At 40.0% G+C, this 25444-nt stretch overlaps 1 protein-coding gene across 3 annotated transcripts in view; it reads right to left on the reverse strand.

Moving 5' to 3' along the window:
• Window positions 1-25444, reverse strand: part of LOC124180046 (homeobox protein dve-1) — a 77589-nt gene that overhangs the window by 20844 nt on the left and 31301 nt on the right. For all 3 annotated transcript variants that reach the window (XM_046565030.1, XM_046565029.1, XM_046565031.1), the window contains one exon: window positions 20198-20456. In XM_046565030.1, the coding sequence (XP_046420986.1) occupies window positions 20198-20456 (259 nt within the window). The remainder of the gene's footprint in view (window positions 1-20197; window positions 20457-25444) is intronic.

Raw genomic sequence — 25444 nt, forward strand, 5'->3', positions numbered from 1 at the left:
AGGCGGAGTGAGAGACACGAAGCCGAAACTCGTCTCAGCGCGTGTTAATGTGTAACGTCATAATACAAGAAATACAATAATTACAAGTGCAGAGAGCGAAGGGAGTCTTATCACCCAGAGCTGCTCCGAAGAGTATAAAGATACAACAGCTTTACAGTTTTAATGTCTTTTGTCGCGGTTTGATTAAGAGTCGTTTCTCCCGGTCTCTCTTCCTCCACCCGTTCTCTCGCTATCTCCTTCTCTCTTTCACCATCTCGCTCTAGCCGCGGAACATCAGAACGACCACGAGATACTGCGCTTTGAGTAATTGTCGGCTTACGCCTGTCAGATTGTCAGAAGCTAGTCGGGCGCGAGTGCCTGACTGCCTGCCTACTCCGGAGCTTCATGGACCAAAAATCGAGATAACGTCTGTTCGATAAGCGAAACAGATAATGGACTATTTAGCCCGAGCTCTTGGAAAACTGACACGCTGACGCGCGAAGGAAACCCTCCTTGCACGCTGTACGCTCTTCTTTCTCTTTATTACAGGTTTTATCTTGATCGCCTTCCGGCCATCTACGGCCTTGGACAAGGGCACTCAAAAATCACTACTCAATTAATTATCGTTACCCTCTAGTTGCCGCGGTGGTAAAGGGGTGAGAAAAATCCATGCATCCTTTCGCCGAATAAGCGAAGAAGACTCTCGTTCTGTAGCGTGTCAGGATACACGCCGTAATTCGAGTACAAGATTCAAGTCCCGTCATTTTCAACGCAAGAATCACAAACGCGACTTCGTTTTTCTGGAAAATTCAATTACCGGGTCAGCGATCATCTTATAATGTCAAGTTCCACGGTGTTTCCATTCAACTACAATAAGATTTCGAGAGTTTTTGTGGTTGGAATGTTGGTATCTTTGGAAACCCCGATCTCGTTCTTAATTTATTCGAAGGGAAGATGAGAACAATAAACTTATACTAAACACAAGTTTCTGCTCCTCCGTTTTACGTTGCAGCTGCATGTGCGATTGTAGCCGTGAATCTTCGTTGTGTCGAGTTTAAATAATAGGTAGTTGCAGTTAACACAAGGAAGTTATCGCCGTAAGGAAACTCCCGAAGAATCGGAGCGGTAACGAAGAAAATCCTATTCAAAATATCTACCTATCCTTTGTAAAAAGTAAAGTGAGGAGAGTTAGCATGCCAAATTACCAGCCCACGTATACCTTGCATAAAGACGAGCTTACGGCTGTCTTTATATATTCATTTAAGAGCCTTAGAACATTAAGCCACCGACCGAGCATTATGTATGCACAATAGAGGACTCTGACGGGGCTTCCTTCATTACCTCGTTAATAATTAAAAATCAAGACGTATTTAAGTAGGAATCTCTCCCGAGGTCATCATTATACGAAGCCCCAACATTGCAGCGATGCTGAATCACAAGCAATTCTTCATCACTAGCCGCACTCCCATCTCAAAGTAACCTAAGCTTTCTGTGAGAATTACAACCTGTCTGAGGCTGCAGTCGTGAAATTAAAGTCTTGAACTCGGCGAGTACGTATTACTCAGATATTACGCTAAAATGGATTTTTCTGCCCGTTTCAATACATATAAATTTTAACCTGCACTTTGAAAATCTCCGAAATGCATCGATCCGTTAATTCATCCGAGCGATTGTATGTTTCATTATTTTGAATGAATCCGATTCGTGAGTCTTAAAATGGGACAAATTAATCGATTTCAAACAGATGATATACGGACCAGGGTTAAGTTCCGAACGATTTCTAGGGTTTTTAGTTACTGATGTAGGGGAATTGCAATAGCGACGAACTAATAATCCATACTTTCAGTTCGCATATTAATGCAATTTGCAAGTACAACCATGAAATAGAGCGTTACACAGTGCCCGGATTGTATTTTCCAGTCACGGTACGAACGAAAGAAAAAAAGTTGACAAAAGATAGCAAATTATGTATGAATTGAGAAAATTAAACCTGCGATACCCAAATTGCAACACTGGACATAGTATGTTCAATTAATCACAATCTGAACACCGTATTGTGGATCATTTATAATGTGTACTACATAGAGGGAGTGTTAATTTTGCGAATGTATCACGGTTACAATATTAAATTTTCGCAAAATGAGTTCAAACGAAGAAAAATACGGTCAACTTCATCCACTGACTCATTATTTGAAATATCTCTCAAATATTATTTTTAAGGGAATGAAGTTCACCAAGTTATTGAAAAGTCACATTTGTAACGAACATTTTAACTCTCGACTGAAATTCAGAACATTGTACAAGAAAGTAAGATACAAAAATTCCAAGTTTGCAAGATATTATTACTCGTTTTGAAATATTCGTTCGCATTTAGGTTTGTAATTTGAACCTCTTCAATATTCGGGACATGTATTTTCGTTTACCCACCGCTGTAGAGAAATCATAAGCTTAGCCGCAAAAAGTGCCGCCACCCGAATTACTAACTGCAAATCATACAAACACGACGTACGAACGCGACGAACAGATGCGGAACGGTAATGAAAAAATGTTACGAACCCGACCAAATAACAAAAAAAAAAAAAAAAGAAATTCAAACTCGAAGAAAACTGCAAAAAAATCAATTCATAAAAAAAAAAAAAAGAAAAAAATCTCTCGAAAATGAAATAACCGGGATATGCAAATCAGGGAATAGATATGGAAAAAATGGTCGTATATAAATTGCTCAACGCGTTGCGGAGCTGCGGAGGGAGAAACACCACGATCGACTATAGATTCGTTCGCCTAGTTTTAGGCGATAGGAACGCGCAGTGCAGCAGCATCAACTATACGCTTATTAACACAGGGAAAACCGGCACACCGATCGAGTTAATACCCACGCACACCGTTCCAACGCCGCGAGGATTATCCCCCGGGATATTTTTGATCGTGCAATAATCCCTAATACGATTTACACAGCTCGTTCAGGCAGGGCCGCCGCTTCGCTGATCGCGTTGAAAGTTCAAATGTTTTCCCCGCGTCCGGTTCGTCCGCACTCTGTGTATCCACTAACTCGCAATTCCTGCCGACGACGCAGTCGTTCACCCGCGGATTCTGGTCTGGTATCAACTGTGAATGAACATTTTTCTCGCTCGATAGGGAAAGGAAAAAAGCTTTATCCTACACCCGTGTGTGTGTATTTTGTACCTATGCAGGGATGAGTCCTTTAATTCTTCACCTCAGACAAATCCTGAGTCGTAATTTTCATATGACATAAATTATACATACCTACGGATTGAGAATTTTTTTAAATTCCTCAAGTTCAGGATTTTCAGTTTTTTTTTTTATAGAATTTTCTACTTTGAGACGAGATTGGACTCTTGTGCATTCGAATATTTATTGCGATCTACTTACGGAAAAATCTGCTTACGAAAAAGTTTTGTGAAAAAGTTTAATCTACGTAGTACCTACGTTAAATCTGTTTTTTTAATAGGGTTTTGAAGATTCACTCGGTAAGCATTTTCCCATCTTGGGATTATCTTGGAATTATTTCGATTGAAAGACCGAAACTTTTCGGCAAAGGTTATCCTATCGAAACATCATTGTCAGAAAAATGAAATGAAATACAAATACTCAATCGTATGAACTATTCAAAAATTTCAATTAGAATTGTTCAAAGGAAATCCCACAGTCATATACCCCATTCTGCAAATAACATTTTTTCAGGAACTTACACGTAGCGAAAGAATCTGTTGACTTTACCAGATATGGCAAGACGAATCTTGTTATAGACTCGAAGAAAAGTCATTTGATTCAACGGAAAACTCCGTTGAAAAGAGAAAGTGCAGATATCAAAAATCCACCCCAAAACAGATACGATGTTCAGAAAAAACTCTAGCAATTCTTCACGTGAAAAGTGCATATGTTCGAGGCATTTTTTTCTCCAACCGATACTCAAATGTTGATAAAAAAAAAAAAAAAAAACTTGTCGAATCGTGAGGTTTGATTCCACGCGCAAAGCGACGCAAGTCACACACGCGTCAAGATTTTCATCTCCATCATCGGGCGGTGGGAATTCGGAGATCGATGTTAAATAAGCACGCTTAGACGTTTCATTGGTTCCGACCCTCTCTGATCGAAGGGGCCATTCGCCTCGGTCGGAATTAAGAGCAACATAGTGTCGAAGACCGGGAGCAAAGTAGGCAATGCGACTTGGACGGGAGAGAGAGTTGGAAGCCAGAGATAAAGATAATCAAAGACCCTTCTTCTGCAGCTCAAGATTAAGACCGTTTCGCTGTGACCCGTAGAGATAACTGCGATCTTCGTCATTCTCTCCTCTTATACGTTACGTTATACACACATACATCGAACTTGCCGCCCATCCTCGGCTGCATCGCCTGTAAGCAATGAAATGTAGAGGTACGCGTATGCCTCTACAGGGTGATCCGTTTCGCGTGTTTTATTCAATGCGAACGCGTTGTTGACGCGACTCGCGAAGCTGGGGGGATGTTTTTCAGATTCCACTTTGATCCGTGTGGCCGTTTCAAATTCGCCAAACCATTTTATTCCGAGGATTCGTCGCCGCAATCTTTTCACCGGCCTTCGTTTGTCGTATATGTTGGAAAAAGTTTTGGCGGAAATCAGGACGATTCAAGGATCACCGGATCTCGTCATTTTTAACTACAATATTTGGATCGATTTTGGAAATGAACGAAATTTCTGTCGTTGTTTTAATTTGTTTTTTTTTTCTGCATAGTTCAACCGTTCCGGAGCTTGAATATCAGATTAGAAAAATTACTTCGAATTAGATTATTAAGGTGTATAAGAGATGTCGTAAACAGAGAACGGACTCTGATGAACGATTAACCTCGAATTGATTAAGAAAACACAAAAGTTGGATTGTTTATTTTCTGCCAAAAGACAGACATAACAAACAAATTTGTTTTCTTGCACGAAATTTAATAGTTATTTAACGTATTAATTTCAAGTTTATCCAGTTTTAAACAAAATGTGGAATACTAAATTTAGATATATGAGCAAAATTACTCAGACACTCGTTCAAGGTACAAGTTATTGGTGAAAAAGGTGTATCCGTTTAAAACTATACCCCTCTAAATTGTCATTCCTTGTCAAAATCGTCTATCTCTGTATTTATTCATGGAAGTTTTCTTAACATTCCGACTTAGCTGTTATCTTTACATTATGCATCTCATCAGCGGACGGTGTTGATAGCACGACGATGTATCCGTTGCAACTTGACGAACTCCGATCGAAGGTTTCGGTGATCCATGGAACGATTTTCATCGTATGCGTAGATCATCGATTTCCACTATCGATCTACTGCGAGGACCTTCGTTACTAACGATATTTCCCGAGATTTATATTAAATAGTTGGGCACATTACCCACAGTTTTACAGCACATTTAATTCAGAAAACATTCGGCACCTCGTGCTCCGTTGACGACTTGTCTGACAATGAGAAAGAGTCGCAAAAAGACCGGCTTTCCAAAACGACGGGTGTAATTGTGTCGAATTATACACAGTTCTTGTTTTGAGTTTCCGTAAGATCGAGGGATTAAATTTTGTGAGGAATAATGACGACGTGACGAAATTCGTACCTCATCTACAGGGAACTCGATCGAAAAATCGTAAAACAAGGATGTTAGAACGCAACTCTGGCTTCAATCGGACAGCGGCAGATCTGATTGGCGTAACAGATCGGACCTGATAAGTGAATCTAATTGAAGCTTTTCGGGAAGAGAGGTTTAGATTTTTTCGACTATCGTAGCATTCGTCGCAACGGCTGCAAGCAAGCAAACAAGCAAAGCAAGGGTCGACGACTAGTAGGCATTTAATCCGTGGCATGAAAATCAATAGTCTTCCCCTTGAAATCACCCTTCGCATCTCCTTGGTACGAGTTCTATCTCACCCCAGTTAAATAAATCCAGGATCAAAGGATGAGTACTTTTTTTATATATAATATATATATATATATATATATATATATATGTAACATTCCCCCCCCTCCTCGCCTTCCTATACTTACACAGAGAAAAGTAAGAAGAGAGAAGAAAAAAAAAATATGTATTAAACTTCCCGACCCCAGCTATAGTCGCGGATTACCGTTAAGATCGTAAATTATGAATTTCGAATTCCGGCTGGGAAATTTTTAAGACGCGGCTAAGCAGGAAGATAGAGATTTGAGCCTGCAGCAGCTCGAGCTTAGAGTATTATAAGATCGGCTTTTATTATTATATTATATAGGTACATATATCTATACATACACACAGTTTTTTTTTTCTCCATCCTACTCTTTCCTTTCTTATCTTATGGCTTTTAATCTCGGATTACTTTCGTTACCGTAGAACCGCTTTGAGGATTAGAGATCAAGTTGAGGTCATGATATTCTTTTGCGCAACACGATATATCCCTCCTCCCCTGCAGATGTATCCTTCGTCTCACTTTGCCGTGATCAATTCGTCCTACAACGACGGGTCGCAGCGATGCGAACCTGTCGCGGGAATCGTTTGAAAGGCAAGAATATCGATGGACCGTTTCGATCATCCTAAAAAAATTCGGCCAAACGCGGAGGATTTTTCGAATTCGAAACCGAACGACAAGGTTGGAACGATCAAGGACGGTGGTGATCGGGTGGATTTCCCCCACCATTCTTAGCCTCGATCCTTCGCCGTTCAACCAACTTCTAAGGATAAGCGAATCCTTAAGACAACAGGATAGTATGAAACTCACGCGCAAAATCGGATAGAGGTGCTGCTGTACGGTCTCTTTTCCTCCAGGACGATACTAAGCCGAGATTTGGGCAGGGTTAAAGGGGTTTTTCTTATCAGGATAATATGCCGTCGAGAGCTCGTCGTACAGACCGAGTCCTGCGACGCAGTCTGGACTTCACGTCACCTTACGTTGGGTTAGGTTAGTTTCATCCAGGACAACAAAGAGGACGTTTTGGATTACCAATAGCTGAGCTCTCCTTACTAGGAGCCCATGAAAGAACATCGTTCCCACATACTTGCACGAATATTATTCTATTCGTCTTGGTCAATTTTAGGTCTGATCTTGAAATATCGATCTTCACGAACTAGAACGTACTTTATACCGTCCATAAGTGAATAGATTTTTGTTACTAGCGAATGCCGATCAATACCTTTCTTTATTACTAAACGTCAATTCGTAAAGATTCCCAATTCTGAGGATCCAGTTTATACTTGACACTGGTTTTAAAAAGCTAACGAATCGTACCTACTTTTGGCGTTTTCTTCTGAAGTAATTACAAAATAATTTCAATCTCACGATCAACTTGAACACTTCGAAAAATTAATCGGTCATAATGAGGTACATTATTTATAAAAGTGTGAAAATAGTCTACATTGACTATCGTACAATGGATATCATTCGGTTACATTATTATCCCGATAAAGAATTAATTCTCCGACGTAAGCGAGAGGGAATAATCCTTGTACTAAACCGAGGAAGATCCTCACCCTCGTTTTGTTTTCCTGATATGTTGTCTAACCCTTTGGGCGATTGTTAAAATTCCAAGCTGCAGCACCAAACGCAGAAATAAATCGAGTTGCGCATAACACAGAGGCTAGGTTAATTCTCATCGACATTATCAAGAGCAGTAAAAATAGTCCCTATAAAAGTCGAATTGCACCCGTCCTACGCGACATTTGCGCCGCTAGGTGGATTTGGATTTAGCCAAGAATCAACAGGGATTTTCGTACCAGGAGCATAGGCGCGTAGGAGATGCCTCCGAGGTGCACTTTCGGTTTGATACCTCGGCCAAGGAGCGAGTCTTCAAGGATACACGGGGTGTACAGTCAGGTTGAAAAGGTGTGGAAACGAATACTCGATGAAACAGAACTTTGAATCGTGTCACTGAAGCTAATCTGGTTACATTCAACCGTAAGAATGTTAAAACACTTCTTTGAAATCAAGAAATCTCATTGTTATACTATTTTTTCACCAAAACATTCCATTCTGCTTGTCTGATTCTAAAGATCGCTATCTGATTTCGTTCGTAAACGAATTCTCTACAAATCTGAAAAATCAGACATCGGATAACGATGAAGTATCTTTTATTAACGCATTAATTGATTTACTATTTATCACTTATGATGATTTTACTCATCATATTTTTTGATCAACCGAGAAGCCAAATAAAAGATATTACTTCGACGATTTATAGAAAATTCACTTACGCCCGAAATGAGCCCTAGTTTATTAAATTTGTTTAAACAATGCGACTTTTTCATTACAGAAATTATCAATTACCGTGACTTCTTCAATGGTATTGTAGCTGAAATATACAATATTGTAAAAAATCTTCTGTTTCAAGGAAATATCGTTTCAACTAAATTCAACTCGACGAACGTCGGCAGTTTCACTTTCAAACATTTGTCATGCGGTATTTTCGTCTTTACAGCTCTTCGACCGGACTGTACCCTTGTCACATCCTTAAGGAGCGTTCGGCCACGGGGGATATTCAGGAGTCGCGAAGATCCTGGCAGGTCGTTCCTCCTGATATCCTGATGCGGAACCGAGCGCCGAGTCCAAGCTCATCCCCTCTTGGCGACGGCTCGCGTGTCGAATTCGTCGTAGCGTCGTTGACTTCGCGCCCGGAATTCGTCCCGTGGGGTTGTGGGTAAGGCTGCTTCGTGACCTCTTCCTCCTAGGAGAACAGCGCCGTGAAGAGCCGTGTCGGGGCTCCGGGACATTGACACCCCAATCCGTAAGGGTGCGCGGTTAACTGTTTTCGATACTCACCCTGGAGGGTTGCCCAAACTGAACTTGTTTACGGGTCAACTAGGAGAGCATGCCGCTTTGACGCGGACTTGACGACGCGTGCAGGAAATTCGATTTATCGTGGAATTTAGTCTCGCCTACGCGTGTCTACGATTTAGGGTGGCGACGAATTTTTATTCGAGAACAATTTCCTAATTTTTTCACATTTTTATCTCAACTCTAACGCGTTTTGAACACATTCTCATTGACAGTATGAGATTGCATGGCATGATGATGTGAATTTTTTCTCAGACAGTAGCACCAATGCTCAATAAAACCTCGCGGTTACAGATTTTTTTCAACGTTGTTAATCTTACGATAAAATATATGCTGAGAATGTGTCCGAAACACGTGTATTTTAAATGGGGAAATCAATCCTCTTACAGGCACGGGTTAGAGTTGAGATAAAACCTTGAAGAAATTGGATGAATTGTTTTTGAATTATTTAAAGTTGACGCGCGGGGCGGCCCGGAAAAAAATCGTCAGCACCCTAAATGAGGACCTCCGTGTTCTTATTCCCGGTAGAAACGAATTAAGGTTGTTTTCGTTTTTAATTTCGTTAATTAATTTCGTTAATTAAGGTTGAAGCGGTAGTGCCAAACGCCATGAAATGCAACCAGACTTGGTTAATCGTGTGATTTTACTCTGGACTTGGCATAATTAAGACTCGTCAATTCTTCGTTTACATTCGAATGCACTGCAACATTTGGTATTCAGGCTTAATATATGCAACGAACAACGTGATTATCGATATCTACAAACGTCATGTATACAATTACACGTACATATTTCGGATAGTTTCGCAAGTCGCTCCGAGATTTAAATTAACTCGACATATATATCACAATTAAGCACTATTTTTACATATTTTTCCTGAAAACACAAACGCGCTTCGTTGTAGGATATTCGTTTATTTTTCCCCGTCTCCCATTCCTCGAGTTAAATCATTAGCTCGACAGATTGTACCTACTTTGCTTGTTATACGGCAAGAGTTGTTGAACATTAATTTGTGATAAATTCCCGAGCATTCCACCGCTATAACTTATCGTTGGCTTTTCTGCTCTATAAAATTATTATCTACCCATGTAAGATTAGCGAGGAGGCAAAAAATTAGTATGCGATCAAAAAAAAAAAAACGTTTACAATTGTTTAAAGTATTTACAAGCTACTCGGATAACAGTGGGATCAGCTTTGGAGATGCCGAAAAATTTGATTTTGTATAAAATGACATGCAGTTCCTTTGTATAATCTAACAAATCAAGAAGGTAGCTTAATAGAAATTTCTTCTTCCTATGCGTTTTCTATGAATATGCATAAAAACCGTTTCAAGTTTGACAATAATTCGGAGACAGGTGTGAAATTAGCAAGACAATTTTTCATCTTTAAAAATAATCCAAGTTTTTACTAGACTCGGTTATAATCCATAAACCCATGCATCGATAAAAATTTTTAGTCGTCGATAACACAATAATATTTTGATTTTCTATCATAACCGAGAAACGACAGTTCCGAGTAAAAAAAGGAAAATGAGTTTCGTAGCTGTAACTGCAGAAAACTTAGCATCTACAGCTATGATCATACTATCTAAACAGTTGTACCCGTAAAATTTTCTAGTATAAACAACAACGAATGAAATTCATTCGTCCCATTGCACCCCGGAATAAGAAACGAACCAAAAAAAAGCCAGACAAACAAAAAGAGGTGATTTTTGTCCCCGTACGATTTTCATGCGTAAACAACTAACAGGGCAGCATGCCCGGCAAAACGTCCTGCAGGATCGTGTCGGGCGACCCCCCGTTTCGCAGGACTCGCGGGACGCGGCGTTGCGTAAGGGCTGCGTGAGTCGGAGGACGAGTCGCCGTTCGCCTCCTGTTTTCCTGCTCCCGGGGGTCCTACGGAAGCCCTTATTTGGGTCACCGGGCACCTGCGGTCGGACCGTTTCCCCACTCCGCAACTCCGTTCACTCGCACCGGCTTTCTGCTGCCCTTGCCTCGAAAATAAGCCGACAGCCACGGAACAAAGGATCTCATTTGCATATCTCCTGGCGTTAATCGCTCGCCGCGAGGAGCTCCGACCGATCCGGACGACCGACGCCAGGACCTGTTCTCCTGGTACAACAGACGTCTGGTAGGCCTACAAATTTACGATCGATCAGACACCGCCCCCGCCTCGAAACGCCTGCACACCTCGCACGCAACGTTCGAACCTCACGACCCTGGGGATATATGCGACGGCTGTGTTAAGGGTAAGCGACTGTCCTTCTTTATCGACCGAAACGGCTCATTCCCATTTTTCGTTGTCGTTGATAAATTTGTGTACTTAATGTGCTCGAATTTCGGTAGGGGAATGCTTTTTCATCGTGGAATTCGAGAGAATTCTTTAATATTCATTATTCGTAATTGCAGGTAGTCCTCTTTTATCGATGAATACGTTGATTCTTATTTTTCATTATCATTAATAAAGTAATGAATACATATTAAACCTTTGTAATATTCATTCATGTATTTCACTAGAATTTTTCGACGAAAAAATCAATGTCATTGGATATTTGAACAAATTTCATCCGTCACTTCTTTAATCATGTGATAAAAGAAAAAAGTATCAGATTCTTTGGTCGATAAAAATGGGCCGTTACATGCCCTTAAGTTTGACAAAAGAAAAACCGGAAGTTTCATCGTCCGAAATTTGCTCGATCACCGTCTTTAGATTATTTTTGGAAAAAAATGTATGATAGATTACAGGCGCAAGAGAACGCTAACAAAATACCCGGAGAGCTGATTCAATTTAGTAACCTAGTTAACCTTTCCGCTGCACACCGAGGTGAAAATGGCCCCACGGCATAAAATCGTAAATTTGATATGAAAAACATTCAAAATAATCTGACTTGATTCAAGAGGAATAATGAAACATCGTAAAAATCGTTAATTCATTCTTTTTTCAAACATTCAACGTCACTCAAATAAATGCCTTTCTTTCATCGCGCAGTATCTCCACAAATTTTTTCCTAAATATCCGTGCTTGAAAGTTACTCAGTCAAAAATATTTCAGCTCAAAATATTGAAAATTCAGTGAGTTATGATACGTTCAGTGGAATGAATTCTTTACAAAAAGACAATAATTTTCATTTCAGTTCATATAAGGACACAAAAGGCAATGAATTAAAAAACAACCAGAAGTTTAACTAAGAAAAAAGGAAAAGAGAGAAGAAAGTTTGCAGGAAGATTTGTTGCAGATAAGATTCTATTGTTTTCTTTGACTGACGTATTTGACCCTTTGTCGTTAATAATGGGATGCATCTTTCCTTAAAGTTCATATGGTCCCATCTCGCAAAGTGAATATATATAAAAGAGTGTTTTTGCCCGTTGACTCCATTCTCGTAACAAGTAAAGCTAATTTGAGCCGTTTTGTTTCTGCAACAGCATGGCCAATTTTTTCAAAACTCAACGGTGAACGTAATTTGGCTTTATGTGCGCAATGATCGGTTGCTGTGACAATTATGCATTGCCCTATAATATCTTTCTCTTAATCATAGAACTGCCCGTTCCCTCCTTTTTCTCCTCCCCTTTCTTTCCGAATGAACTTACCCTCGGGAATTTCTCGAAGACATGCGCCCCTCTGAAACAGAGCATTGCTAAAGAAGAATGAACGGGTCGAAGACCCTCGGAGATGACAGACTTGATTGAGCTGCAAAGCTTTACTCGTAAAAACGTCACCGAACCGAGTAAACCTGAATAGGACGTAACGTAACGGTCGTAGAAATATTTTGTAAAAATTTTCCAAAGGCAAAAAAGGGTAGAAGTTGACCCTTGCCCACCAGGAGCGCAAGACGGGGTTTCCACTCCTTGCCAAAAGGGGATGATCGAAATCCGACGTATCCCGGGGGACTCTTCCCGCTCCTGAAGGGCTTGCGATCCTGATCGTTCTATCCGCTGCACATCCCGAGTCTTATCCGAAGGATAACTTCTCGAACTAAGCTATCCGAAGTCCCCAGGACTCTTCGCGGGATCAAGGATCTCTCGAGCTCCGTTCGGGTCCTGCTTCCCTGGCCCAAACTACTATGGGAAATCCCCCGGAAGGTGCCGGGAGTGAATGATCCCCATCTCCCGAGTGGCTGAAATCAGTCGAATCCCGCAGCCGGAGCTGAACCTTCTGATGCCAAGGTTGATCCGGTTGCCGCAAGGACCTTCACGCCAAATTCTAGAACGGAGAGTAAAACCCTCGAGGATGTCGTCGTCCTTCCGCCGATCCCGCGGCCTGTAGACCCTACGCACAATTAGCGTCTCGAGTTCGCTAATCCTCCCGACTAGTTACGGGAGTCAATTTCTATCCCGTATCGCTTTTGGTTGATGGCGTACGTGAATTCTCACCTAACAGCGACAAGCCTTGAACGACCTTTTATCGTAAATTCGTTCTCTCACCTCTTTCGATCGTTGCACGAAAATAGAACCGAACATTTCCCTGTCGCAGACTTTCAGCTAGCCTGTTTCTTTCCTTCCGTTATTTACCTGAAATTCCGATCGTTCCATTGTTATCGAAAATTCAAACCCATATTGCTAATATTGTTCCGGTGTTAATTTCTGAGAAAAAAAATTATGAAACCCCGTTATCCATATTTTGAGAGTAAAAAAATTGTGAAATTTTATGACCAAGTATCGTAATGATCAATTTTTTAATTATTAAAGTTTATTCGATTAATCCTTGCGAAAGAAATGTCATGGAATTTGTTTTTTCTCCAGTTCTAAATATCGGTATTATATGTATGTATACACGAGATATTCACGAGTTTTAGTGCAACGATTTTTTAATATACCGCAAATTATACGCGATGTAGACCTAATTCGAGAACAACATGGATGTGTAAGAACAAGGTGATTGATGGTTGGATTCGAACTGACGGTGACGCTGTGGAAGTTATATGGTGGAATCAAGTCCCAGAAACAGGATGCCCGTTTCCTCGTCAAATCGAGGTCACGCCGGTGGACTAATGAAACAATTTTTATCAAATGGGACGTTGATTTCTGAGCAGCTAACGAACGAAAGATTCAAACTGAATAGATACAACGAAGAAAACCCAACTGCTTTCAAGTTCTAAAAAAATTGATAAAGTGGCGGTTGATTTTTGGACGTCAACGAAGTATGGATTACTGTATTTCGATTACAGTTTCAATTAGTCCGAAAAGGACTAATAACCGATATAACGTTTTCTTTATTAAGTAAGTAAATTTTGACGATTATACACAATTTGAAGTAAATTTCATTATTTTACCGCAAATCTTCTGACCCGAATTTTACTTCGTCAAACTGCGTGCTGAAAAATTCAAGGCGTCCTCCCGAATTTACAGATTTCACCGATCCAAAATTGATTGGTTTTCGCGTCGATTTTACAATGACGGTAAATCATAAATCATCAACTTTCAATTCCAATTCCAATGTCAAGTTTTTCAAATATTTTCACACTACCATGCATAATTGAAAATCCGTAAATGATCCCCACAATGAATATTTATAAAGGTGAGAAGCTTCTTATCATTTACCGGAACAAAAACATGAGCACGCTTCTAAAACATCAGTAATTGTTCAACCCTCAAATTTGCATCAATTCAAAACGTTTGTATGTTCAATTCCAAACGTACATTTAAATTAGAAACATCGTTAAATTTTCAACACCGTGTTCAATTCATAATCACATATCCACAACGTAATCGTACGAAATTTCTCCATACCGTATCATCAATTTCCCATCAGACGTACTGAAAACCGTCAAATGACGAATCATTGTCAAAAGAATCAAATCTCTTGGGAACAAATGAACCCTAACGCACCCTAAAGGTATACCCATATTAAACGGAAATTGTATCTCTATACTTGACGAATCTTGCAACCAATTACCTACACAACAAGTATGCTCTTCCCGCCTCATCCCGAAACGCCTCAATCATACGGGATGTGAGGGGTGGTCCAGCGATCTCAAAGATCGATGTTTTCCGAACCGTGTGTATCATATGTACATACATACATAATATACACATATACAGGTATACATATATAGCTATCGTATACCGGTGCCCGTCTACCTCGAAAACCGGGGTGAGATCTAGGGCTTACCGGGATGAGCCGCTTAGCCTCTAAACCTTGTGTGCGCTGCCACGCTGGTCCTGGTGCCTCTTTGTGAGTGTGTTTCCTCCCCCCCCCGCCTCATTCCCCCCTCATCCCGGCAACCCTCCGTCTACTCTCGCAAACGCCGAGATACACGGCCAGGCTGACCAGCCTCCGCGGATTATCCGATCTCCGTACTCGTGGGATTATCTCGACGAGGCACGAGAGAGGGGGGGGAGGAGAGAGGGGGAGAGAGAGAAAGAGAGAGAGCGAGATATGAGAGGGAGAAAAGAGAGAGAGAGAGACCGAATCCGTAAACGCGGCGGAGAACCTTCCTCACACTCGCGCCCCGTGTATATGGGATTTTAAGGGTGGTAGGATTTTGGGGGTGGAGGAGGGGGGATGGATGGATGCACGTGTGTGCGTCGGGTCGGCGTTTTATAGGTGCGGGACACGCCGCGAGGCGGCGCTGTGTACGGCCGACGGATTAATCCGGGATTATTGCCGTCGTGTGCGGGGAGCCTTCGCGCTCAAATCCAACGCACACAACGTAGATAATCCTAACCCCGCCGAGTCTCTCTCGCCCGGCTAACGCTGCGCCACCCACCCCTTCGATATATTAACATGTGTGCGTTTTCAGGCCGAGCAATGTCGGATCTGTGTGCGCACGGTACAACGTAACCTGACATAACCTAACGTAATACGCGGACGGTTCGCGCGGTTTTATAGGTATTATGTATGGGGAATTCGAAATGCGATTTCGAATCATCTGCAACGTTAAGAATTTCTGATTCAATTTTAATTTCGGTATAACGTATTGCCTTTATTGATCGAAGTTTGGAAATATGTATGGAATTATTTACTTCAGTTTGTAAGACTCGATTTGTTGTTATAGAATATAGTTTATTCGGGATGCTCCGACGAATCGGAATGATATGGAAAAAAAAAATAAAAATTCTAGATAAAATCGTAAAGTTTTTCAGAACATGTCGGAATAGGTTCTGTTTATTTCGAAATAGTCTTGAGCAATTATTTCTGCAACTTTATGTGATGTTGAATTTTCAAAAATTCAAATACTTTCCTGATAAATGTCTTCTTATCTAATAAAAATCTAATTCATAGACTTTCAACCCAATTGAGATAGTTGCCATTTTCTGCAACGTCGATAAATTTTTTGCATTTTTCGTGGAATTTACTGTAATTTTTTACAGTCTTTTATAAGCATATCGAAAATTCGAACTTTAACAAATATATGTGAGCGGTTATATCTGAGAGTACTATCAGAAACTGATCGGGAATGGAAATCGTCCGACGTTGTGGAAGCCGCATGGAATTCCCCATACAATGTATGCTCCTGTGCCGCTCCGCGATACACTCGATACTCGGAAAGTTCCTCGAATAAATCTTTCTGAATACCCTTTTCAATCAGATTGCCGATACACGTCACAGATGCTTTGTCCATACGAATGATTTTTTTCATCGTTAGAATTTGTGAGCTATGTCGTACGAATCTTCTGCTTGCAATGAACATGCTAAACGAATTCAAGTTTGACAAACAAATCTTACTTTGATTACCTGATTTCTCATGATTTCTTAATATTACAAAAAGATTTCCGTAATCTTAAATGATTTCTCACGACCACCAATGATCATCTTGATGATTAGTAATGCAGAATATTATTTTAATATTACTGATTTCGAAGATTGCGAAATGACTTCGAATGAATCGTCGCTTCGATAAAACACCTCTTGGGTTGTGCAAATGTCTCGTTGTCCACATCGATACGTTGATAAACCTGTTTTTACAATTTTTCTAACGGTATCCGAGGATGTTTGAATTACAGTCGGTTTTTTTACCCACAATGGAAATAACTTAAACATAATATTGCAACTTTTGTGTATGTTTCTGTTGTACCGTAGAAAGAAAAATACAGCCATTATCGTTCTTGTGCGAAAACTTGTTGCAATTACTTTGAAATTTACCGATAATATCTTTTAATCGTTTATCTTTTTTTTTTAATACACTCTCGAGAAGTTAACGAATCTCAAACTAGATAGTTCCCAATGATTAAGTCCATCAATTTTTTCAATCCTGAAGCATCTGCAGAAAAATATGATACAACCTACACTCACTCTTATTCCGGTCGACGCTCTGCTATATTCGGTCTTGGTTCGCTATGTTTCGGAATGAAAGTGCAACGTATCGATTCTATCAGCCCAGCTTTTGTTCCGGACTGTGCGGTCAGATGGTCGTTGGGGTAGGTTGAGGTTGCAAATCGCGACTAAATCAAGAATGTTATGCTTCTGGGAAAGTAACCAACAGGAAGTTAAAAATGTCAATTTCCGATTAACGACATAACGTGTTCGTGACAAAAAAACCGATGTTTACTTTGAATTAGATTTTGTGGGGTTTAAAGAATTTGAATGCCACAAAAGTTTAACGCATACTCAATTTTCAGTTACGATTACTACACACGGTCCCTGAATATATTCGTATTACATCGTAACCGAAAAATACAGCCGAGAACAGATCTTGATTCGAGTGAAGAATGTTTTCCAAAAGATTCGGGTTTCATCTCACAGTTAGCAGGTAAAGTGCAAACAGACGGTACGAGTAGTCACCGCGAATGGTGCTGAGAGCAGGTAAAAGTCAAACAGCTAGACGAATTTTTTCCTGTTTGAAGATCTCTCGTAACGCGCGGCGAGTCGTCCCTAACTCGTAGTTCCTAATAATCCCTCAGGATTCCCTAAATAGCTTAAAACCGCTTTCACACGCCCCTGCAGTCCGCGCCACTAGACAGTCTGTGTACAGATTGAATATCCGTTGCACCGAGTTAACCATCCGTGAAAGTTACAGCCCGTTTCAAACACACATTTATTATTGACAAATGCGCAGCACGAAGGGTCGTAGAAAATTCAAACCCCTCCCGTTTAATTCCATTACACGGTGTACGCAGCTACGAAAACAGACTAATTCATCGCTGGATCCTTCTTCTCCTTGAAACTCTGACGCAGGAGGTAGAGGAAAAAGTAGGTACCTTGAGATTTGGACGAAAAGTCTGCGGAGCTCAAAGGATGATCGGACAAATTAACGGCCCTTAGTTTTCGGAGTCACGAAACGGAGGTGAAAATTTCACACGGGGTGATTTCCAATGGCTTAGAAGAAAGTTTCCAGCGAGCATCGCGCCGATCGGCGTTTGTGTGCATTGCCCTTCGTGCCCCGAACGAAGACGTCGACTGACAATGAGGGCGGAATCCTTTTCCAAACCCCCAAAAATCCGAGAGAGCGTCTCTTCTCCCCTGGTCCCTCGGTCTCGCCCCTCCTCCGAAGGACCCGCGAGGACGAGTCGCGATACGTTAAACGTGGATTTGTGAACGGTCCTGGTGATCGACGTGCGTGTGACCCGGACTCCTGGTGTGAGTCTGCATCCGAGCAACCGGGACTCGGGATGTATTCTAACCCTCGGGAACTAATCCGGATTAAATCGAAATCCGGGCCGTACGGCGACCTGCTGCAAACGTGTGTATCGCAGCCGCTTCTGTATTGCTGGTAAGTGACCCCAAGGTGGAAGGACCCGAATCTCAACTCGTTACCCGACGATCACTTTTTGTACCACGTCGCGTTTTTCACGTCCCGCACATCGGCGTGATGGACGAAATGTTTTACCGCGTCACTAAAAGACTATGTAAGTAACTTTTGCGTTCAAATCAAGGGAACATTCGCTTGAGGATGTCAGGAACTTAATAGTTGAGGAAGTCATATCGTGAGTTAAGGGAAATTAGATGACAGAATATTGTAGAAGATAACGAAAAGTCGATCGAAACTATTAAAAATCAATGGAAATTACATGATAGCGATGAAGAAATCCCGCAGCAAACGTTGGAAATCATGGAAATCATGGAAATCGTTGCAAGTCGATTTCCATTGATTTTTATCTTGTCACGTGCTTTCGTTGATTTCAAGTTCACCGCGTGATTTCTATTCATTCCCCATCATCTGTCAACGTCTTAGGTGATTTCCGGTGATACGTTTTCAAGTTTCCATTATTCTATCTAATCCAGAAATCATAGGAAATCAAAGGTATCATTGGAAACCAATGAAACTAGCTTGCTCCACTGGAAATCAACGAGAACCGCATGATAAGGTATAAATCGATAGAAATCAATGTTAATCAATTTAAATAATCATTCGCCCCTCGGTTTAGATTGTTTTTCGACACTGCGTAAATCATACATCAGTGAAACTGATAAAAATCGGTATTTGCTCGGCCTGTGGTCAAGTCAATGCACATTGTGGTTTGGAAGTCACGGAATATGCGTGGAATGTTCTCAGCGTGTGGTCCAAATCCATTCAAGTTTGGAAGTAGCAGCACTTAAGAACAGTTGCGACTAAATACTGCTGCTGGCACCGAACATCAGCGGGGAATTAACTTTTCGTTTTCAAGTATTGCATATACAATTATTTGAGAATGCTGAGGTTTACTTTTGATGTATCACCGACGGAACTTGCAGATCATCAGAGTATGTAGTTTTTTTTTTATCCTGGTACTGCAGGTATGCCGATCTCGGAACGGCGGATACATTTTTAATTCTTTTTTTATTCAACCTTACGAACTTGCGCCATGGATGCAAAGAGAAAAACCTGCTGTACCAAAGCAAAAGTATAAACTGTAAAGGAATTTCATTATGCAAATGGTAGACGGCACAAGGGGTTGACGAGATAATGGTACTTTGTCGAAAACAAGTTGGAGTCTCCTCCTCTTCCTTCTCTCCTCGATCTGAGAAACCCCCAGAGGTGAAAATTTTTCGCAAATGCAATGCTGCGAAAGATCTGTTAATGTACGCAGCGCAAAATTGCTAGTAATCGATACAATTCAGAATTCATAATACAGGAAGTCTTGTTTTCACTCCAAATGGTTCGATTATGTTCACTTAAAAAACGGTTAACTTAACGATCGAAATACGGACATATGCACGATGACTTTTTTAAATCCAACAGTCAAGCGAGTCTTATTGAATAAATTCTTTGTTTCTCGTACAAATAAATGCCTGATATTTTTTACGTTGAAATTATAACGATTTGATAAATAGTATATTACACCAATCCACGGATCAGATTGAGATATTTGAATACCTATTTCTAGAATATCTCAAATTCTCAAATTTGTAGATCCAAGGAACACGATCTTTAAAATTAATGGCAATCATCAGAGACGAACGAAACACGCGTGAATTTCGCTACATTATTAAAAAGCGCCGAAACACCAATTAAAACCTGATGTAAATAAAATCCCTTCGATAATTCCAATTTCATTGATAACAATCATCATCATCCTCGACTTACCGGTAGCGCTTTTGCTGAGATCGAAACCCTCCTGCTTCGGACTGGCATTGACTTCCGGTTTGGGATGCTGGCTGTGGGCCGAGAACGGAGTCTGCGGCGTGCTCAGGGGTGTTTGGGACTGGTGAGCAATCGAGGGCTGAGGTATGTTGTGTGGCTGAGACTGACGGGACTGATGGGACTGCGGGCTCTTCGGCAATGACGAAACGCTGCAGGGTCTCGACGGAGGCGAAGCTTTGTGCGTCAACGCTAACGCCTGGCTCTGGAACAAGAAGAAGCAGAAGAAAAATAATACCTATGTATATGTAAATATATATATATACGTACATATAGATATATACATATATGCATACAGATGCACACAGACGCGCATTAACGCGAAGAAAAGAGAGATCAAAATTGTACACGTGCAAATAATTCCTGAGCGGTGCGATACAATGTATAAAATTATATCCCACAGGTCCGATCACGGCAAGAGAAGATGAAGAAGAAGAAGAAGAAATAAAAAAAAAAAAAAAAAACGAAAAAACCTACCGAAATGTGCAAGACGTCGATAATTCCATAGAAATGTAAATGTATTTAATGACGACTGACAGGTTCTCAAGCTGAAATTGGCTCCGCTGATTTCGCTCTCGTGTACAATGCATACAATGTAGGTATAGCATCGTGTGGAAACACTTATGGTTCCTTGGCGGTGAGACCGATCATTTCGAACACGCCATATTCTGCCCGAGTATACAAAAAAGAAATACATACGTGTATATATATTTACGGTATAAAATAAGGAGAATACGAATGAAAACGATGGTTACGGGTTTAACAAAAACCGGTAAGGCGGGAGGGTCTCTCGTGATACTTTTGTTACCCCTACATGCACTCGGTATTAAACTCGAGGAAACCGCAAGAACGCTCATGAGAAAAGATTTAAGGCCGGTTGTGTAGGTACCTGCTTGTAATATGTACCTACCGATTTCTGCAATCCGAAATACGCGCTTATACATACTCGTTATTACAATGTTACAGTATGTTAATTGGGAGTTGACACCGTTTGAACTCAGTTCGAAACAGTCGAATACATCGGTGTAAGAATAAAACAAATCTGTGATGTTCGGGATTTGTTAATTCATACTTTTCCTTCTTATTGTATTTTCTTAAAAATCTGTGAAATTTTTCTTTAATTTAAATCAGTACATATTAACGACAACAAAGTATTTGATTGGGATGAGAAATCGACTTGGTTCAATGTGTAAAATTTTCTTTGAAATAATTCTTGTAGTCCCGAAAGAAGCAGATACTTTGCATTATGTGAAATCAAACAAAACTTCGATTAGTCTAAAACACATTTTGCGCTTCGGATCGAACGAAGGATTAAAAACAATATTTTGTAGCAATAAATGACAACTTTTTCCTCAGAATAGGTACGATACCAGATTTTTTCAATTCGCAAAATTTCGCGATTCATTTGACGAGTCGAAAGAAATTCCTGAGGAAAATTTTCTGCCTGAATAATAAATTTTCAGTGAACGAAGATACCGCCTATTTCGATAGAAATCGATCCGAGTTACAGATTTCTGAATTCTTTATCTAACTCAAATCGCCGACACAGAGTCGTATCGAATAACAGATTCATAGCCGAAGGGCGCGAGTCTTAAGTAAGACTGTTTTGTACCGTTCTTACCGTCGAACGAATTCACCTTAATTTCTTAACCCTGGTTAATGAGTCGCTCATTAACAACTGTCACCTGTACAGCGATAATCGCATCGTCACAGTCCACTGTTATTTTGGATTTGGCGCCAGTTCAACGGTATCACGTATCTGTATAATTATGATTATACTCAATATCGAATGCTAATTCGATTTCTCAACATAGTGCCTACACAACGAGATTGTCTCATTGTCTAAAATTTTGGTAAGCGGAATTTGCTGCTGTAGAATAAAAACAGAATAAACTGTGTACATCAATTATCATCTATATGCATTATCATAAACAAACTATGACAAAACTGTAAAGAATAATTACAATGGTTTTCGTAACCCGATGTTCTGAAAAATAAGTGCTCTCCAATTTATATTTCAAATTGCAGCAGAGAAATTTTACTGCACTATAATACTGTAAAAAACGAAATGTGTAAAAAAAATTTCACGTACAAATATTTTTTCAGCTGTATTATTGTATAGCTAGATTATTATATGATGAATTTTAGTCTTATATCCGTGATAGAAAATGGTAATTTTATCAGATTAATTTGAATAACCTGAAATAGTTTCATAAGTCGAATTCTCAGATTTCTTGAACAAAAATTTTCGGTCACGGACCAATAAAAAAATCTCGCTGCGAATTTTATCGACACATATTTTAATGTTAAACAAAATTTTCATATCCTTGGGTTTGAATTTAATAAATTCTTGATAATCTCACGATTTTCACTCTCCGGAAATGACCGAAAATTGATATGCTTTTATATAGTTGAGCGATGAAAGTTTGAAGGAATCGTGATTATCGGGAAAGGCGATCAATTTCTCATAAATTCGAATTTCCAAATTCGTCCAAGCAAAATCGTTCAAGTCGACTTTTGCCGAGAAGATTTGCCCCTTACATTAAATGGATAGTCTTGAAATCATTTGGTCCAATCAGGGAGCAGCGGCCACTCGCGAATTAATATGCTTGTTCGGCGACACAGGCCAAAATTGAATGGCGGTTCGAATTTTATGACGAAGATCGAATAACTAATCACGACACGAGTAAAGTAATTTTCATATAATACGTACAATACAAGTATAAAGAAATCTACCTATCACAGGTATTTTATATTATAAATGTTTTTTTTTCATTAATCAGTTTGACGGAATGGTCGCGTTACAGAGGATGTGAATTAAATATGCAGAGATGGCAATGAGAAGAGAGAATATCGCGGCTTTTCTCCGCCTCGTCTCTCGGTGTCCGAATCGCTCGATGATCTAATAGTCACTTGTCAGCATCTACGATGAAATCTGAACACGTGCTCAATTCAGTATTGTAACGGTGTTGCTAAGGCATAGATTTGTGTAGTATGAGTTAACTTTAACACTAACGGCTAAGCCGTCCGCGGTGTTAACAGGGGTCAACTAGCTCCAGAATGCGACAATCTTCCATCCACAGAAGTGCGAATGCATCTTCTGAATGAATTTCGTCTCTGATTGAGATAAAGATAGAGGTGGATGAAAAAATGGTCATCATTCGCAAAAAATCGTAAAAATTTAGAGACGAATTTCTAATTCTGTGAAAAATGTGGTTACAACCGAGAGAAAGGATTAACGTTGAAACAACAATCGCACGGAATTTTCACGAATCGTATCGCATTTTCTTCAAAATCCAAACGTATTTAAAACCATTATTGTAACGATACCCATTTTTACTACAATCTTCTAGTAACTAAACATGGAATGAAATTTGCTTCAGCGTTGTTGAAACTTTGAAAAAACAGACTTCGTTCTCTCTCTCTCTCTCTATCTCTCTATCTCTGTGTCCCTCAATATTGGGAAACGCGTATGATAGGAGAATGTGATTTTTGTCCTTCGCCGTTCAATTCGCGGCTGTCACTCTTTATTCTTTGAATAATATATTCCATTGCCGTAATTGTAACGAGAAAGTACAGAAGCACTCGCCAACTTGCGTCGAGCCAGATCCAATTTCAATATCGCACCAGGACTTTTATCCGCCGTGTTATACGTATATGTATATATCTAAGCAACTTTTTTTCCATCTATCGATTTTAGAGACCAGCAGTGCACTTGACACCGACGACCTTTCGCCAATTGGCCAAAATCCGAATGAATACGTACCTACTTAATGTTTTACGTCAGGCTAGTCACTGCACGATTACAATTAATAATCATCGACCTCAATGTAACTTTTTTCGACGTTTTTTCCCCATTTACATTTCCTTGGTGATTTTTCTTATCCCCGAAACGATGTCGATCGAAAAAAGAATACGATCTTTATCGAGAAAATATTTCATTTTTCACATAATATGTCATTCTTATAACATATATTATCAATGTTCGTTTTAGGATGTATTATTCTAATTCCGGTAAGTTCTCCTGTACCCATGATATTTTTTTTTCAGATATAAATTTATATCGCCGATGTAATTTGAATTTTTCCAACCGGACGCTGATCTTTGTCATTGATAACCGAAATCCCAGTATAATCAACGTTGAGAGACTCGAATCGACTTTCGTTCCGTACTCTCTAATTCACACATACGCTCAACGTGTCACGAGCAAAGGTATTAATTACGGAAACTCGGCATATCTTCGTGCAGTATTTTTCATCCGGTTTGAAAAAGATGTCAGGTTTACACAGGTGTTTTGGAGTATCGACAAAGCGAAATGCATATAACGCTTACGTGCAGCACAAATGGATTTAAATACCCGTTGATTGCTTTGTCACGGCAACATCATCAGTGGCTACGCAAAAACCTTAATCGAGCTGATTTTCCTTATCACGTTTCCGTGCAAGGGTTCTATCGAATTTAAGAACCGTGAACGATTTGAAAATTATTTGAAAAACACCGATTTACGCAAAACTTTCACCGATGCAGTGAGCGAAAGATCTCGTGATAGTCATTTTCTCACTTTTCCATTTTCTTCGTGACAAAGAGACTGTAAAGCATAAGTTTCGAAAATTGCCCACTTTTTGATGCGTTGTCGAGACGGATATAACGCGTCTGGAATGATTGGGAAATTGAGTATTCGCCAGCCATGTGCCATGACTGCACTTTTTACATCTCGCATAGTACCTTCGGTTACAAAATGGTTCGTACCTAACAATAATCCTGAAAATAAAATTGATCAATACCGTACGGTCTTTCAATTTTCACGTATATTTCGATGTAAAATTTGCTATGCGTTTTCTCATTACTTTGCTTTACAGATATGTGAAAAGTGTTTCGTCATTTCTTTCTACATTTTTCGTGATAAGAACTTGAAAACAGCAAAATAATATCGATGATTTAGGTGAAATTGGGACCACAAACCAAGTCTGAGTAAAGCACGTGGACACATGAAGCATGTTCTCATCGCAACTGTTTCAGCTTTATATAATCTCATCTCAGTTGATACAAATTATTCCAACTTCATTGATATCTTAGCTTCCAAATGCGAGACTTTATCTTTCAACGTGCGTCTTTGACGAGAATATTCAATTCATTCGCGTTGGGATTGTAGAATTTGTCACAAGTGTACAGATCCCGGAACATTTTCAGAAC

The sequence above is a fragment of the Neodiprion fabricii genome, chromosome 4 (genome assembly GCF_021155785.1).
Source record: "Neodiprion fabricii isolate iyNeoFabr1 chromosome 4, iyNeoFabr1.1, whole genome shotgun sequence".
Lineage (NCBI taxonomy): Eukaryota > Metazoa > Arthropoda > Insecta > Hymenoptera > Diprionidae > Neodiprion > Neodiprion fabricii.